This window comes from Dipodomys spectabilis, unplaced genomic scaffold (assembly GCF_019054845.1).
Source record: "Dipodomys spectabilis isolate Male_0828 unplaced genomic scaffold, ASM1905484v1 ptg000018l, whole genome shotgun sequence".
In the NCBI taxonomy this organism is placed as follows: domain Eukaryota; kingdom Metazoa; phylum Chordata; class Mammalia; order Rodentia; family Heteromyidae; genus Dipodomys; species Dipodomys spectabilis.
This window is the reverse complement of record NW_024870695.1, coordinates 16879701-16897754: the sequence shown is the minus strand read 5'-3', so window position 1 is coordinate 16897754 and position 18054 is coordinate 16879701. Positions and strand designations below refer to the sequence as shown.

The following is an 18054-nucleotide window of genomic DNA, read 5'->3' as shown; positions in this document are numbered from 1 at the left end:
AGACTCTTATCTCCAACTAACCAGCAAAAAGCCAGAAGTGGAGCTGTGGCTCAAGTGGTGGAGTGTTGCCTTGAACAAAAAAAGCTAAGCAAGAGCTCAAGATCCTGAGTTCAAGCTCCAGTACCAGCACAACAAAGAGGAGGAGGAGGAGGAGGAGGAGGAGGAGGAGGAGGAAAAAGAAGAAAGAAGAGGCAGGAAAGTCCTGGGAGTCAAACCAGATTGTGGAGTTTTGGAGGTCAGACTGTGCAACAAGTTGGGAAGCAGGACAGTCTGGTATGCCCGAGACTTTGGTTGGCTTGCTGGTACCTCTCAGTATCTGACACTGTGCCCGGATATAGTCATTGTTCAATAAGTCTTGGTTGGTAGGTAAATGATTTGGCCAAGCACTTGTACACTTGCTAAAGAATTCCCCTAGAAAACACCTTTGCCGCATACTCTGGGCCTGAGTCCAGAGTATCTGTGCAAAGGTGCACAGATGGGAAGACTATGACTGATACTCTGGGGGCTGACGTTGGGAGGGTATGGGAATTGGGAGGACCAGGGGTGGTGGGTCCCCATGTTGCTACCTTCCAGGGACTTCTGATCCTCGTCTGGCACATAGTTGTGGAGGAAGTTGGCAAAGGAGCCATCATGCTGTAGTAGGGCTGAGTAGTGTCCCATCTCAGACACCTTTCCGTCAGCTAGTACTATGATGGCGTCTGTCTGGGGCAGAAAGCTGATGCCATGCGTTACCAGCACCCGAGTCTGCAGAGAAGGCACCGCGTTCTCAGACCCACCAACCCTGGTACACACCCAAATAGACACCGTGAGGAGTGAGCATGAGACACTGTGCCAGAAACACTTATGCCATGCACATCCTGCTCAAGACCTCGGGGGTACGGTGCTCCCCGTGGGTGTCCCCTGGACCTAACCCCTACTCATGCTTCTCAGGCCTCTACACCTCCTGGGCTCACCCAACCTCCTCAGCCTCTCATGGCCTCACCTTGCCTGCCAGCACACCCTGTGGCCCAATCACTTGATCAAAGATATGTTTGGCCACATGGGAGTCCACAGCTGACAGTGGGTCATCCAGGAGAAAAACATCAGCGTCACTATAAACAGCTCGGGCCAGACTGATCCTCTGCCGCTGGCCTCCAGACAAGTTAATACCCTGGAAGGAGGAAGCATTAGCGAAGTGGGTACTGGGTGGAAGGGATCAGATTCCTGTTTTGGAGACACGTTCTCACTCCCTGCCTGGGCATGGGCCTGGAAACATCTGCCTATGTTAGGCTTCCTAGTGGCTCAATAACAGGCATGAACTACCATATCCAGTTCTTCGACCTTTGAGCTGAACTTTCCTGAGCGTTTTCTGAACTTTCTCGCCCTGGCTAGTCTTGAACCTTGATCCCAAACAATCCCAGCTTTCAAAGTAGCTAGGATTGTAGGTATGAAGCCTGGAGGCTTCAGAACATTTTATGGCTCCTACTCTTTATGAGCTGGCTTCCCTCAGAAATGATCTATTTCCCCTGGTACAGAGCTGGGCATGATACTACATGTGTGTGTTGAGAGAAGGGATGAGTGAAGGAGTGTATGGATCTGGGCTGGGCTGAGTTGCGCAGCTTACACATACTGGTCCGAGACATGGAAAGAGACATGTACCTTCTCTCCAATCTCTGTCTGGTCCCCACCAGGTAGCATCTCCAGATCAGCTAGCAGGGCACATGTCTCCAATGCCCGTTGGTAGCGTTTAGGATCCAGGGCTCGGCCAAACAGCACATTTTCCTGAAGTGTACAATTCTGGATCCATGCCTGCTGGGGCACGTAGGCTACGGAGCCCTGGACACAGAAGTTTGCCTCAGACTTTGCCCCAGGCTGTCAAGCCTTATGCCCTTCTCAGAAGCCCTTATGTCTCTCACCTTCACACACACCATGCCTTCCAGCTTTTCCATCTCTCCCAGCAGGGCAGACACCAAGGAGGATTTCCCACAGCCCACAGGCCCCACCACTGCCACTAGTGCCCCTTTCAGGACCTGCATGTCTAGACTGAAAGCAAGAAGCCCCAGTCAGAGTCAGGGATCATGTTTGGTCCCCAGCCCTCCTCCCATCCAGAGCTTAGCCCTTCTCCCATCCAGAAACCACCCAGGCAAATGGAGGCTCTTCTTGTGCTTCCCATCAAAGAAAGGGAAGAGAAAGGAGGCTGCTGCCCTTGAACTGATCTTCCTTCCACTCTGGGCAGCTGAGTAGGGAATAGGGGAAGCTGGTACCTGTGCAGGGTCGGGGGCAGGTCCTGTGCCCAGGTGAAGGTGCCCCTGTGTATGGTAATGGCGTAGCCTAGGAGGACAAAGGTGTTGAGGGTCAGGGAGCCCAAAGGGTGGAGAAACAAGCATGGGGGTCTGAGGGAAAAAGGGCAGAGGAGGAGGGTGAGGGAAGGGGGTCCCCTGGAGGAAGGCCAGGAGGGAAAGTTATGAGGAGCCCTGGCCGGGGGGCAAAGGGGAGGGGAAGAGAGAAGAGGATGCAGAAGAGGGAGAAAGGAAGGGTCATGGAACTGAAAATGACACCAAAGAAGAAAAGGAGTTTCCCCCCCAAAACCTAGAAAGTGTGGAAAAGGAATATTCTAGAGTAAGGGCAGGGCCAGGTCAGAGCTGGTAGAGGCGGTCTGGACCTGGGGAGATGTTCTTTCTCTCCACACACTGTGGGTCAAGTTCATCTTGGTTCAGGAAATTCTGGATCCGTTTCAGAGACACGCTGGTCTGCAAAGGACATGCATCCAAGAGGCCGTTTCTCAGCTCTTGCCCCTCCTATCCTTCATACCCAACTTCCTGGACTAGCCAGGGCCCATTTGCTAGTGCTAAGTTCCCTCGCAACCATGTCTTTCATGGCTCCCACTGCCCAAAGATCACATCTAGGTTGGTCAGAGGAAGCTGTGGCCACACCCAGATACCATTTGATCAGTGGCCCTCCCTGACTTCAGGCTCTTCTCTGATTATTGATCCTTAATTGACCTCAACCTGACTCCAGAGGAGTCTAGCTCTGCCTGGGCATAATTACCTGAGTCAGGTTGCTGATTAACAGGGGAAAATAATTGAGGGGGTTCTTTAAGATGTTGAACAAGGACACAGACACAAAGGCCTTCTCAGCATCCAGCACGTTGTCTGGGTCCACACACACGTACACCCCGAGGGTGATCAGGGTCACCTGCGCAGCATGGAGGTAGATATCAATGTGGAGTCTGCTGGGCCCAAGCCACACAGGGACCCTGGGCTGATGAATCAGGAGGCCAGAACCTAGTACCAGTGGAAAGCCTCACCAGGAAGGGGGTGCAGACAAAGATGAAAGTATTTATGGCCTGCAGGTAGGCAGTCTTGCCCAGCACCTGGAGTTCGCTTTGCCTGATGCCTTCCACCAGCTCCAAGAAGCTGGGTTCCCAGGCATACAGCTTCAGCACCTTGATGCCACCCAGGATCTCGCTCATCACCTTGATTCGAGAGTCCTTGAGCTTCATTTGCTCCACCTGTGCCATGGGAAATCAAGGGAGAGAAGGGGAGAGAGAGAGAGAGAGAGAGAAGAGGAGACCTGCTCCCCTCTTCAGACTCCCAACCTAGGAGGCTCACCCCTCCATACAACCTCATCCACTATAGACAGTCCACACCATTCTGTGTTTTCCTGCCTCTCTATCTGGTCTGGAATGCCAGCCCCCTACTCATGTCCTCAGCCTGAGAAATCCAGCTCCATCTTCTGCACTACAGTCTTTGGTCTTCCAATTGCCTGCGTCCTGTAAGTTGCTGCCTGGCACCAGTGGCTCTCGCCTATAATCCTAACTACTCAGGACACAGATCTGAAGATCCCTGTTCAAGGCCAGGGCAGAAAAGTCTATGAGACTCTGGTCTCCAACTAACCAGCAAAAAGCCAGAAGTAGAGGCCTGGCTCAAGTAGTAGAGCCTCAGCCTTGAATGAAAAAGCCAACTAAGAGCATGAGACCCTGAGTTCAAACTCTAGTTTGGCCATAAAAACGAATAAATAAAAACTAAAGCAAATTACTCTCTCCTTTCATCCCTATCACCATCCTTCTGTAATGCCCCCATCCCCCATTAGACCACGAATTTCCTAAGGGTGCGAATTGTTTATTTAGCTGTTCCAACCCTAATCCAAGGTCTGGCATACCAAATTAATTTATCCCTTCAACCCTTACTATGTGCCAGGCTATGTAGCAGATGGAGAATACTGGTAAGCAATGCAGACAAGGCCCTATCTATCTATTATTCAATCAGCAATGTGATGGCAAAAAGCAGATAAGAAGAAGCAATTATCCAAGTAAATGCTTAACTATAAACCAGTGTGTACATTCTAAAGGGAACTAACAGGTTTCTGTGGGAGGATAGGGGCAGGGGAACTAATTTAGCCTGTGTAACCAGGGTGGGTTTCTGGAGGAAGTGATGTTTATGCTGAGCAGGGCAGGGAGTGAAGTGTCTCAGGCAGAGGAACTATGTGAAAAGTGTCCCAGCCCAGAGTTAGTACTTAGAAGATAAACAGGAAGATTAGCCTGGCTGAGATTCAGCCATACCACAGAAACAAGAGAGAACCTAGTGAGGTGTCTTCAGGGATCTTTTCTTTTACGTGCAATAGGAAGCTTTTGAGGACTTCAGCAAATGTAAAAAAAAATGGTCATTTAGTCCATTAGGCTAGCTAAGCTTAGCTCAGCACAGGAGGAAAGTTCTTTTGTCTTTTCTTTCTGAGACAAGATCTGGTGATGTAGTCCAGATTGGCCTTGAACCTGATGTCCTGCCGCAGCCTCGGATTACAGGTGTGCAGGTATACATCACCATGCCTGATTGAAAAAGTTCTTGTTAGTTCAAGTTCAGGTCTAACTGCCTGACTCTGGACTGCCGTAATCTCTCTAGGCTTTGGTGTCTCAGGTACAGAATGTGAATGTCACTAAACCCCCCTCAAGGTGGTAAGGGCAGAAAGAGCTAAGGTTTGTGCGAGTGATCTATGGCTATCCACACTCAGTAAAAGGGAGTCAAGACGTCCTGGGGTTGTGAGCACCCATTCCTGGCCCCCTGCCCAGGTGCTCTAGGAAGGAGTGTGCACCCACCTGCAAGGCCCGCATCTTCACCGCCACAGCTGAATTGAATGGAATCAGCAAGACCATGAGAGCCACTCCTGCCAGGACAGAGGGACCCAGGATCTGAGGAGGCATGGGGTGAGAGAGAAGCCATAAGATAGATAGACAGATCACCAAGGTCTACAGAGTCTTGCTGACTTGAGATGTGATGGACCGGTGGCAAAAGACAGTGAGCCACACAGACAGACAAGCCAGAATGGCCACGATATGGGCAGAAGCAGCCAGCTATCATAGTTGCAACAGATGGGCAAATGTCAGACATAGAGGGCTGTCTAGACGCCCAGGAAGGACAATGCAAACAGACAGTGACAGACAGAGCCATGGCCACCCTGCCTCCAAGTCTCCCTCACCCTGGTTCCTAGGGGATAGATCTCAGCACAGAGTTGGGAAATCTCAGCCATGAACACCAGCAGCCCCAAAGCCCCACGGTGCCTAGAAAAGCTCTCCTGTGCATTGCACAGTCTCTTTGCCAGCTCAGACCAGAGGCAGGGGTCAGGATTCAGGAGTCACCTGCCAGAGGAAGTAGATGGCTAGGATGATTTGCAGGGGTGCTGACCATATCAGGTGGAGGAAGGGGAATAGGTCCATGAAACGCTGGGCGTCCACTGACATGAGGTTGACCATTTCTCCCACGGTAGACTTCCGTCTGACTGAACTGGTGATGACCAGTGCCTGTGGGAAGACAGAAGGGGATGGACTGCTCCCTGACCCTCTCCTAAGCTTCCCAGACTCAGCTTCTCCCTATATTCGGCTCCAGCTGACCTTCCGGTAGATGATGCCTATGATCGCTGTGCGTAATCTCAAGGCAGTCACAAAGATGCAGTGGTAATACTGGTGTAGGATCAGCGTCTGCATCATGGAACTCATGAACATCAGCCCGGCCAGCAGGAAGCCCCACCAGGTGGGGGCCTCAGTATTAGAGATGAACCTGATCAAAATGCTGACGGGGAGAAACAAAGCATGAGGGAAGGTGCTCGCTTTCCCAGGCTGCTCCTTTTGCAGGTATGCTCTGCTTACCCCACCCGGGCCCCTGCCTCTGAAATCTCTCAGGTGGATGGTGCTGCTACACAGCCACACTTGGGCCAGGCTGTCAACTCAGTGCTGATCACCATCTCGCTGGGAGCCAGTGGCTCACCCCTGTAATCCTCACACAGGAGGCTGAGATCTGAAGATCACAGTTTGAAGTCAGGGAGGGTGGTAAAGCTGTGAGACTCTTATATCTCTTATCTCCAATTAACTACAAAAAAAAAAAAAGGCATAAGTAGAACTGTTGCACAGAAGCTTAGGGACAGCCCCCAAGACCCTGAGTTCAAGTCCTAGACTTGCATGTGTGCATGTGCATGTACACACACACATACACACACACACACACACACAGAGGAGGCAGAGATCTAAGTGCTGCATTTACAGGTAAGCAACACCAACGGCTGCTAGCATCTACCAGAAGTTAAGAGAGGCACAAGGCAGGTGCCAGAGACAGAGCCTCTGGGAAAAACCAATCCTGTCAGCATCTTGGTCTTTGGGCTCTGATTTCCATAACTAAGGGAATAAAATTCTGGCATTTCAAGTTACTCACATTGTAATTTGTTAGGGAACTCTGCAAATAATCTCTCTCTCTTTATCTAGACTTTCATGTCCCTGTCTGCCTTGCAGTCCTCACTGCTCCTAGACCCTTCCTTTCTGTCCCAGCCTCCATTCTTGCCAAGCTTATTCTGCAACTTTACATTGCTTCTGTTGGGTTTAGTTGGCTGACTTCTTATTTTCTTCCTTTGCTTCATTCGCTCTGTTTTAGTAGCATTGGGGTTTGTACCCAGATCTTTACTGCTTGCTAGATAGGCACTTGAACTGAGCCATTGCCAGGATCTTACTCTGTAACCTAGGCTACCCTCACACTCATGGAGGTAATCAGGAGGATGCTGCCTCTGGGATTTCTAAGTATGTACCACTATGTCTAGCTTAATCCTCTCCTCTCCTCTCTGTTTTCCCTACCTCTTCTCCCCTCTCCTTTTCCCTCCTCTCCTTTTTTCTTCTTTCCTTTCCCTCTCTTCCCTCCCCTCCTCTCTTCCTTCCTTGTTTCCTTTTCACAGTGCTGAGGATCAGACCCAGAGCCTTACCCACTTGCTAGGCAAGTACTCTACTACTGAGCCTTATCCCAGGCCTTCAGCAACTGGAGACTGGTCCTTCCTCAGGACACCTTCTCTATACTCTGCCTTGTGTTCAAGGTTTTGTCTTCAGCTCTGGCAAGTAAGGGAGAGTGCATCCAGTGCCCACCCCTTACCTACCAGAACTCCTAGAGCTCTGCTAGGGTCCTCTGACCAATCCCTCATTGTTCAGGATAGCTGAATCCCAAATCTGGGACCCTGGGCTTCCACTTGATAGAAATCTGAGGGTCCATGAGTGCCTCTGGACAACATGGCCAGCATTTTGGCTCACCATTTTGCTCAGCTGCTCTTCCCTTTGAACTCATCATTCAAGGAAAAGTCCATTGTCCTTCAGTTACCTAGGCCAGAACCATGCTGCCCTGACTCCTTTTTTTTATCTGGGACACACCCATCTCCAGATGAACTGCTGAATTGTTCTCTCCATTCCTGGCCTGCGTTCACATCTAACCTGGCTGGCTCACTTCCACGTGGTCACCCTGCCCTACATCTTCTACCCTGCTGGCAGTGCTACCGTTCTGAAATGCAAACCAGATGCCCCTCCCTGGCTTCCAGTCCTTCAAAAGCCAGCCTTAGCTGTCCCTCCCCTTATCTCCTACTGCCTCCCTTTGGTGCCCTTTCCCCCTTCAGGTCCTGAGTCATGCTCGGACCTCACCTTCCTCTCCTCCCTCACGTCATTTGTCTCTCTGAGCTGGCAAGTGTCTCTATTTCCCAGGCCAGCTTCCTGGCCCTTCCAACAGAGTTTTCCACGCACCTGGTACACCTTCAATTTGAATTGAATTCCTGGTGGTTTCTCCCCCAGGATCTCAAGGCCATATCTTATGATCTCAGCATCCTTTTCCTCTATCACTATTCTGGATCCCTAGGGGGGCTCCAGGTGTGTTTGCTGAACTAATGAAGTACACAAGGACCAGCAAGCGCTCGGAGGCTCGACTGCTGGGCAGCTCTCCATGCCCCCTATCATTTGAGAGCACCTTCAGTCCACCCAAACCTCTGGTGTGACAGATGACAGAGACTGATGGTGGGAGGACATACCATAGCTGGAATTCAGAGCCCTGGACTCAGATGTAATTTGTTTTGTCATTTGTGCCTTTGACTGACTTGCTTTACCCCTCTGTATATCTGCTTTCTTAGCTATAAAGTGTGGGTCAGGGCATCTCCCTAAAAAACACTTTAGGAAAATGCCTGAAAAAGTTTGAAGAGAAGTTGATGGGTAACAAATCCATCCACCATAGTGCCTGAGGCACAGAATGCACCCAATAATGAATGGGAAAACTGAGGTACAGAGGCAATGCCCACTTGCCAAGGGCCACACAGAAAGTAGAGATGGCCTCTTCAGTTCAGGGCCTGGGATTCTTTTCACTTGATATTGATCCTTTCCCGGACTTAACCCTCTGCCCAAGGAGGGGCTGCAGTTAGAGGGAATGTGGTGAGACCTGAGCAGCTGTGGATTGACAAAGTTGAGCAGGTCCTGGATCAGCTTGAAGCAGCCGCTGATGATGAGGCTAGAGGTGAAGGCAGTCAGCAGGGCTCGCAGGAAGGAGGGTTCTTGTGATTTGGGGGGGCTCCCTAGCAGTGCTTCATCCTCAAGGGGGCCTTTCTTCCCAAATGTCGCGGAGGCTTTGAGTCTGGTTGGGGGAGAAAGAGACAGTGGGTGGGAATGGTATCTGGGCCACAGAAGGCTATGGAGCAGGCCAAGCTGGACAGGAGGAGGAGAGGAGATGTTTCCTTGGCCAGCCCCCAGCAAGATGCTGAGATGGAAAGGGAGATTCTGTCTAGTATCTGGGCAGCTGAATGTTGAGTGAGTAGAGGTAGCATTAGGGGGACCGAGAGGGAGTACATCAGGCAGCTGGGGGGAGGGTCCCGAAAGCCTCCCAGAGCTCCAAGTTGTGTAAGCCCAGATACTGCTAACCAAGCCAAGTCATGCTTCCTCTAATGGCTAGTGGCTGAACACGGACTTCCCCAACCCCAGGTTATGGGTAGGAGAGAAAAAGAATCAGTCCTGGAGGCAGAAATGGAAGAGGATGGAGGACTCTAGGCTCCAGATCTCTTTGCTGGGAAGTTGGCTGGGCATGGATCCTTGATGAGAGGCTGCCAGTGACGAGGCCCCTCTGCTGAATGGTCCTCTCCCCCAGGCCCTGCATCCAGACGTGAGACAGAACTTAGAGGGCCTGGCCCTTGGAATCTACCCTTTAAAGTCAAGCAGGGTGGAGTGAAGGTAAGAGCAGGACTTCTAGGCCAGGCAGTTGGGTTCTGACTCTGCCACACCAACGGGAAGACCCTAAGCCTCAATGTCCCCTCCCCCACCTCCATAATGGGATACTAGAACAGACACTATAGAACTGTTGAGAGATGGAAGGAGATGTTCTACATGCTAAGGGCATTACCTAGGAGAGAAGACATACTAGCCATCCTCCTCTCTCTGTGGAGCTGAGTGGACAGGCCCTACCCAGCCCCACCCTTCTACTCCAGGCTTCCAGAACAGCCCCAGTCTTGCTCTTCTCCCCACCCCCACATACAATAATCCCAGCTTTACCAGAGACACCAAAGAAGCCCTGGGGCATGAGAAGGAGCAGGACTGCTAGAGAGCAGGAGCAAGGGGTGGGTGGGGGGAACTCACCCAGTTACTTGCTTCTTTTGTTTCTGCCATGCTTCTAGCAGCCGCTGTACCACTATCTGGGAGGTGTCATCACTGTTCAGGGACCAGAGGTCCTGCTCCTCCAGGGGCTGTCGGTAGCCCAGGATGGCTAGCCTGGGTAGGTGGCCACACGCAAGGTCAGAGTTTAGCAGCCTGGAGCTGGAACCAGTGTCTCCAGAAACAGGGGGTAGGGGTGGGGTTTCTCTCAGTCACAGTCATTCTCACCGTGAACAAGCAGCAGGCCATTACAAGTCCTACCTCTCCTCTCCCCACCCCCCTCCTCAGATGCCCCATAGCAGGTGCAGATAAACAAGGCTCAGGTGCTGAAATCCACCAGGGAAGAGGCAGGGGCACATTCAGTGCAGCCTCAGGTGCTGCCCCGAAGACACGTGTTTAATGAGTTGTCACTCAGGTCACAGATACAATTATCCCTGCTCAAGCCATTCTGAGGAGCAGCCAAGGAGATGACAAGCTGCAGGCTTATCCCAGACGGAAGAACTCAGAACTAATTATGGTCTCCATCCAGCCCTTTGGGCCTGTCCCCACGGCCTGACAGATGCAAGGTTGGCCTGAAGCCTGGAAGCTGGGCTGGGCCAGACCCCTTGCCTCTATTGCCCCAGCCCAAACAGCCATGTGTACCTACCCTGCCCTGTTGCTTGCCCACTGGGACAGGGGTACCAGGGAGCAGCCAGCCAAGTTACCTCCTGGCTTGCCTCCCTTCCTTCCTCCTTCCCTCTCCTTTCTTCTCTTCTCTTTCCCCAGCCTGGAGGAAACGCCAACTCACTTTGTAAACCACCAGAAAAACAGGCGGGAGAGGAAACCAGCACTGGCCTCTGGACAGGGGTTCTAGGAGGTAAGAGGACAAGAAAGAGGAATCAGGATGGTTACCCACCTCTCAAAGCTCATTCACCACAGGAAGGGAAAGTGGCATCTCCCTTTTTGGAAGAGATGAGCAGGGATAGGGCTGCTGTATACCAGTTGGGCTGGGGAGCTGGGGGGCCTCCCTCCACTCCATGGCAAACTCACAGGGTCATCATTCCCTTGGGAGAAGAGTGGTGACTTCTCCCTGAAGCAGGACATGATGAGGGCGCAGAGCACCAGGGCAAAGTAGATGTAGAAGGTGGCGAAGCGGAAGGGGTCTGAGATCTTGCCCTGGAGGGAGTGGAGAGGGTGTCAGAACTCCCCAGGAAGCCTGGCCACTGTAGCCCTGGCCTTGGGGAGGTGGAGGAATGGGGTTGTACCAGGCTCTTTGGCGTAGAATGCAGCCTCAGGGTACCTGTCCCTAACTCAAAGGATTCTGAGAGGCAGAGAACCATGATGGGGTTGGGAATCTAGTGGAGGACTTGCCCTGGGCCAGACATTATGCTAGCGGTTTACCTAGGCCATCTTGCCTAACAGAACAACCCACAGCCAGGACAGCTTCTGCCACTTGCGAAGGGCATCTTGCCTAAGATTCCACAGAGGGCCACTGTGCAGTGTAGAGCCTGTGTTCCTAGGTTTTCCCCTGAGAAGGAAAAAAATGGAGGGGGGGTGCATGCCAAATCCCCATACCCCACATCCCTTACCTCTGCTATGGCTGAAAGGATCTTGGAGCGGAAGGGGATGATGGCACAGATGACACACAGGAACCAGAAGATGATGAGGACCCCAGAGGACTGCACCCCGCGCAGCCTCTCATACTGGATCAACAAGGTGGCCAGCAGCTGTGCAGGGAGGGCAAGGGGGCACTAGGAGAGCTCACACATAGCTGGACCTGCCTCCATCCCTCCCACCCTACATGGCCAGATGTTCCTGAGGGCACCCCATCCTCTTCCAACTCCCAGGTATCTAGCCTTCCTCCTCAGAGCCACCCAACACAGTCCACACCCCAGGGAGGCTTCCTTACGCAGCCTCTTGGGCTCCACACTGACCATGGTGATCCCCACCACTAGGGGTGTGACAAAGAAGACAGGAGCAGGGGCCCTGCCATGGATCAGGCCGTGGAAGGAGTAGAAGAGGTCTGCCCACGAGACACACCACAGCAGGACACCCAAGGCCTAGGAACAGAGCAAACAGTGACGTCTCCATCCCTGAGGCAGACACAGTCCCTGCTAGGGAAAGAAGTTTGCTGAAGTCACAAAAGCCAACTAGACTTGGGCCTAGGTCTGGGTGCTGGGAGCAGTACCGGCCATAAGCTTTTTGGGCATGGGTATAGGGGTGGGATTTCCACTGTTGCTGAACTTGTTAGAATCTCCCCAGGAGTAGCTCAGCTGGCTGCAGGCCCTGTTAGACAGACACCTGGCCAAAGCTGCAGGGTAGGTAAGTCTGGGGATCTAGTTCAACCAATGGGGTGAGGGGTCCTGGCAGGCAGGCAGGGCCTCATTAAAAATAGAATCCCAGTAAGGCTCTGGTGGCTCACATCTGTAATCCTAGCTACTCAGGAGGCTGAGCTCTGAGGATCACAGTTCAAAGCCAGCCCAGGCAAGGAACGTCTGTGAGATTCCTATCTCTAATATACTATTCAGAAAAAGCTGGAAGTGGGGCCTTGAAAAAAAGAAGCTCAGGGACAGCACCAGGACCTGAGTTCAAGCCTGAGGATTGTTAAATACACACACACACACACACACAGACACAGACACACACAGACACAGACACACACACACACACACACACACACACACACACACACACACACACACACACACACACACACACACACACACACACACACACACACACACACACACACACACACACACACACACACACACACACACACCCAGAATCCAGCCCTACCCAAAGGAAAGCCCTGAGCTTCTGACCGTCTTAAGCCTGGAGAGGTGGGAGAGGATGATGTAGCCTAGACTGTGGTGTTTCAAGTAGAACAGGTAGCAGGGCAGGGCCACCCATAGGTAGATGCAGGGGGTCCAGGCTAGCAAGGAGTTCTGGAAGCAGGGAGTGAGGTCTGGGTTGTCCGTATACACAGATAGGTTGGAATCCTGGGGACAGAGAGGACAATTTGGTCAGTGACAGTTTCCTGAGGGCCTGGACTATTCCCCAGGGAGGTAGCTGGACTGGAGAGCTGATCCATCCATCATGGATGGGAGTGAGGGTGGTGGGTAGACAAGGATGAGAAGGCTGACAAGCAGAAGCTGCCCTTCTTGGGCAAGCTGTGGCTTTCATCTCTGCATACTTTCTCTCTTTAATTGAGGTATAATTTGAGCATTATGAACTGTACTCATTTGCAGCATACAATTCAATGGGTTTGGCAGTTGCACAACCCATACAACCACTGCCCCAATAACGATACAGATTTCCATCCTGCTAAAAATTTCCTGGTGTACCTTGGCTCTCTCCCCTCCCCCCCCAGCCTGATTGCTTTCAGTCATTCAAGATTCCTATCTCTTTTTTTTATGGAAAAAAATTACAAAAATTCTATTAAAGTACCATGTACCTAGTTCCAGAGCCTTCTTCCTCTCTAGGCCTCTCTAGGGGGATGGGAAAGAAAGTTTCCCTGGGCCTTCATTATCTTTAAGATGGGTGTTAGTTTCAAACAAGGAGACAAGGACAGATTTTTTGCAAATTGCAAAGTCTAAGCCTCTCTGTCCAGGCAAGACTATTCTGCTTCGAGCTCTGAAAATCTGTCCTGAGAAAATTGCTCTGTATCAGCTATATTACTTGCCTTGGTTACTATGACTACACCTAGAAAAAGTTCTTTGGGACCAGGAACCAAGGGTGGCTTACACCTGTAATCCTTAGCTACTTAGAGGCTGAGATCTGGGGATCAAAGTTCAAAGCCAGCCCAGGCTGGACACTGGTGGCTCATGTCTGTAATCCTAGCTACTCAAGAGGCTTGGGATCTGAGGATCAAGGTTCAAAGACAGCCCAGGCAGGAAAGTCCATGAGACTGGTATCTCCAATTAATGACCAGAAAACTGGAAGTGGTATTATGGCTCAAGAGGTAGAGTGCTCACCTTGAGCTGAAGAACTTAGGGACAGAGCCTAAGCCCAGAATTCAAGCCCCACAACAGACAAAAAAAAAAGAAAGAAAGAAAAGTCATCACAACAATATGTGAGATTCCATGTCCAATTAACCAGTAAAAACACAGGCTGGAGATGTGGCTCAGGTGGTAGAACAATAGTTAGGCAAGCTAAAGGTCCTTTTGGAAAGAAATGTGGTAATACAGTTATTCATGTTTTACTGAGATTGTTTCCTCTGAGACCAACAATGTACTAATTTTTTTAGATATTCTTTACAAGAAGCTCAGAAAATATAAACAAATAACAAGAAAAAAAATGACTCACAACCCTATCTACAGAGAGACAAACACTGCCTGAGGATACAACACCTACCTTTTAACTGCCAATTTCAACGATTATCATGTAAAGTTTTTATCCAAGTCACACATAAATATGGCTTTTTCTTATTTCTGTTTCTCTGAAAGTGTGCTTTGGTTTCTACTATTTGAATTGGAGTTTTCTCCCCAAAACAGGGTAGTTCTAGAGGGTTAGCTAACAGTGGTTTCTAATCCAGTGGGGCCAAACAGGGCTCAACAATTGTTAGGCCAAATAGGAACCTGATCATTTAGGGAAGACCTCACCCCCAAATGGCAGAATCTGGAGGCCTTTTCTCGTGGTCTGATTTAGCGATAAGGTTAGTGGCTAAATCCTTCTGTGTACGTACAAACTTTTTTTTTTGTCAGTCATGGGACTTGAACTCTGGGCCTGGGTACTGTCCCTCAGCTCTTCAGCTCAAGGCTAGAGCTCTACCACTTGAGTCACAGCACCACTTCTGGTTTTCTGAGTGGTTTATTGGAGATAAGAGTCTCACGGACTTTCCTGCCCAGGCTGGCTTTGAACTGCGATCCTCAGATCTCAGCCTTCTGAGTAGCTAGGATCACAGGCATGAGCCACCGGTGCATGGCTTGTGTACAAACTTTTTATTTAACCTTAGAAAAAATAAATGTGTTCTTCTGCGTAAGGTGGCTGGGGTTGGCCCAGCTTTGAGAGGGGGTGAGGAAGCAAGCTGGGTGCTTATCTTCCCCTTACACAGCGCCCTATGTTCAGTCCTGGGCCTCCTTGCTGTGTTGGTAATTCACCCCTCTGTCCATCCCCACACCTGCTCTCCAGTTCTCAAGAAGGCACTAGTGTCTGGTCTGTTCATTCAGCTTCTCCCGTTTGTTCTTACAGGATTGCATCTTTTATACCTTTCTGTTATTTCAGTGGGAAATCAAGAAGGCCTGAGAATAATGCTCTAGAAGCAATTGTTTTCAAGTCATGAGACATTATTATTATTATTATTATTTTTTGGCCAGTCCTGTGGCTTGAACTCTCAGCGTGGGTATTGTCCCTAAGCTTCTTTTGCTCAAGGCTAGCTCTCTATCACTTGAGCCACAGCCCCACTTCCAGCTTTTTATGAGTAGTTTATTGGTGATAAGAGTCTCATGGACTTTCCTGATCTAGTGGGCTTCAAACTGCAACCCTCAGGTCTCAGCTGCCCGAGTAGCTAGGATTATAGGCGTGAGCCACTGCAGTCAGCATTCATGAAACTGTTATCTTTAATGAAGCATGCGCGCACACGCGCACATACACACACACAAACACACAGAGCAACTGCACATAAAACAGGCCCTTTCAGCCCTCATGCAGGGCCTACCTGAACAATGTAGGCTTCCCCCAGCCCTTAGAAACGGTTTTTTCCTGGTTGGCCCCATTCCTAGGCAAGCATTCTTCACTTTCTCTTACTGGACTCTGACCCTGGCATCCTTTGCCAATCCACACCAATAGCTCCAATCTCCTCCTGAGCCTTGGCCCCCACTTCCTGCTGCCTCTCAGATGGCCTTCCCATCTGTTCTAAAGTCACCTCGTGTTCAATACTTCTCATACCAAACTTGTCCACTCCCTGCCGGAATGTCAAAGGGCACTAAGGTCCTGTGGACTCTTAGTTGAGACAGGTGTCTACATCCAGGTTTTACTCTGTGTGTGTGTGTGTGTGTGTGTGTGTGTGTGTGTGCTTTTATCAGGGTTTGAGCTTGGGGCCTTGTACTCTTGCTTAGCCTTTCTGCTCAAGGGTGGTACTCTATTACTTGAGCCACAGCTCCACTTCCAGCTTTTAGCTGGTTACTTGGAGATAAGAATCTCATGGACTTTTCTACCCAGGCTGGCTTTAAACTGCGATCCTCGGATCTCAGCCTCTTGAGTTTTAGCACCAAGCTAAAAACTTTTTTTTTTTTTTTGGATCTGGTCGTGGGGCCTGAACTCTGGGCCTGGGCGCTGTCCCTCAGCTCTTCAGCTCAAGGCTAGCGCTCTACCACTTGAGCCACAGCGCCACTTCTGGCTTTTTTCTTTTTGCTTGTGTGGTGCTGAGGAATCGAACCCAGGGCCTCATGCATGCAAGACAAGCACTCTACCACTGAGCCACCTTCCTAGCCCAAGCTAAAAACTTTTTATAGGGATAAACATTTATAGGAAAGCCTGCACATCCAAATTCACCTCCATGAATTCTGATACTTGGGAATGGTCAGCTATGTAATCACATCAAGAGACAGGACATTTGTGTCATCAAGTGGTCCCTTGCTCCCAACCCCGAGGGGATCCCCAGTTCTGATTTCTAATCATGTAAATTAATTTTGCCCATTTTGCATTCTGCAAAATTGTGCAGTGTGTATCTTTCTGGTCTGACTTCTTTCCCTCAATACTGGGCATGGGAGATGGCATCCTGGAGAGTATTTACAGTAATCCTTTGCGTGTTCTACTGTGTGAAAGGTCCTGCTGTACCCATCCACTCTCCTGGGAGAGGGAGGCCACACCCTGCTTTTAAACCGGCAGCCCCAGATAGCCTACCCCACTCCCGTAGGCACACCTAATATCTTGGCAGGTTTCTGGGCCTCACCCTCCTCCAGGAAGTCTCTCTGGGACATTCCAGCAATGACTTTGCTTTGTCCTGCATGGATAAAAGCAGCCAATTAAGCCAGGATGACAAAGTCGCCTAAAGCTTAGGTGGCATTTTATTGTCCCACTTACATAGATCACTATCTGCTTATATCTGGTTATTGTCTCAGAAACAACTTGCAGAGGTATTAAAGAAGTACTGTTAGGTAAAGAAGTACTGTTAGGTCCAGTTTATAGAGGAGAAAGTGGGCTTTGGTCAGCAGTTCAAGGACACTTGGCAACAGGGAACTGGGACAAGCACCCACGCTTTGTAGTGCTAGGGTCTCTCCCAACCTGTGCTGCCTGGACCTGTGTGTGCGTGTGTGTGAACACCTCCTCTCTCTCCCACAATTGCGGGAGCCATTGGACACAAGCCCTGCTCCTGCTCCATTTTCTACCCTGTTTCACACCCTCTAGCTAAACGACAAGGAAGTGTCATTGACAGAGTGTCTGCATGACTGGGCAGCCTGATTGATTACCTGATTTTTTAAGGCTGGCAGGGAGTGGCTACAGGCCAACCCAACCTGATAGAGAGGACACATATAGCCTGACACTTTTTTGTTTTGTTTTTGTGCCAGCCTCTTGTTCTTGCTTGGCTTTTGTTGTTGTTGTTGTTGTTCAAGGTTGACATTCAACTACTTAAGCTGTACCTCCTGAGCATCTAGCTAAGATTACAGGCAGGAGCCACCAGCCCCCACAGCTGGCTTGGTTGCCTTTGAGTGATGTAACTGTGGGCTAATACTTTTAACCCTCTGAACTTCAGTCTCCATGTATGAGGAAGAACAGCCCTTCAGCCACCTTCCACAGGGAACAGAATAGATAGCAAAGACATGGCCTCTGCCAGGCAGCACCTGGGGAAGCTGGTGACAAGGCATCAAGCTGGCTGACCACTGTTTTATTTCACAGACATCTACACTGTGTCCATAGCCAAGTGACGTGGGGGTGTGAGGATGGACCCAGAAGGGCCATTCACCAAGGAACACACACAAAGGATTATTTTGGATGGATGCCTTGATCTTAGGAAGAGCCAGATTTGGGGGATCCAGCTAAAGACAGACCTGTTTGAAACCTAAGTCAGACCACACAGCCTTCTGTCATTTTCCCAGCTTCAGACTAAACCAGGGCTCCCCAGCTCTCTGAGGAACAGCACCAAGACCGAACAGCTTCCCTCACTTCCCTGACCTCCAACTTCTGGACTCCATTCTCTCCTAGATCCCTGGAGTTTTTGTACCTATCTTCAAATATGT

General features: G+C 50.4%; 1 protein-coding gene across 4 annotated transcripts in view; it reads right to left on the bottom strand.

The window, feature by feature from the left end:
* The window catches only part of Abcc3 (ATP binding cassette subfamily C member 3), a 42258-nt gene that overhangs the window by 16183 nt on the left and 8021 nt on the right, over positions 1–18054 (bottom strand). For 2 of the 4 annotated variants that reach the window (XM_042673699.1, XM_042673701.1), the window contains exons 2-19: positions 12700–12876; positions 11809–11934; positions 11464–11601; positions 10925–11050; positions 10683–10744; positions 9881–10012; positions 8697–8888; positions 5864–6041; positions 5612–5773; positions 5072–5164; positions 3287–3490; positions 3028–3174; positions 2642–2729; positions 2244–2310; positions 1896–2022; positions 1639–1815; positions 983–1150; positions 567–744 (exon numbers count right to left, since the gene is read on the bottom strand). In XM_042673699.1, the coding sequence (XP_042529633.1) occupies positions 567–744; positions 983–1150; positions 1639–1815; positions 1896–2022; positions 2244–2310; positions 2642–2729; positions 3028–3174; positions 3287–3490; positions 5072–5164; positions 5612–5773; positions 5864–6041; positions 8697–8888; positions 9881–10012; positions 10683–10744; positions 10925–11050; positions 11464–11601; positions 11809–11934; positions 12700–12876 (2542 nt within the window). Of the gene's footprint in view, positions 1–566; positions 745–982; positions 1151–1638; positions 1816–1895; positions 2023–2243; positions 2311–2641; positions 2730–3027; positions 3175–3286; positions 3491–5071; positions 5165–5611; positions 5774–5863; positions 6042–8696; positions 8889–9880; positions 10013–10682; positions 10745–10924; positions 11051–11275; positions 11411–11463; positions 11602–11808; positions 11935–12699; positions 12877–18054 lie in introns of those variants that run through there. The other 2 variants (XR_006146725.1, XM_042673700.1) reach the window with 2 other exon arrangements.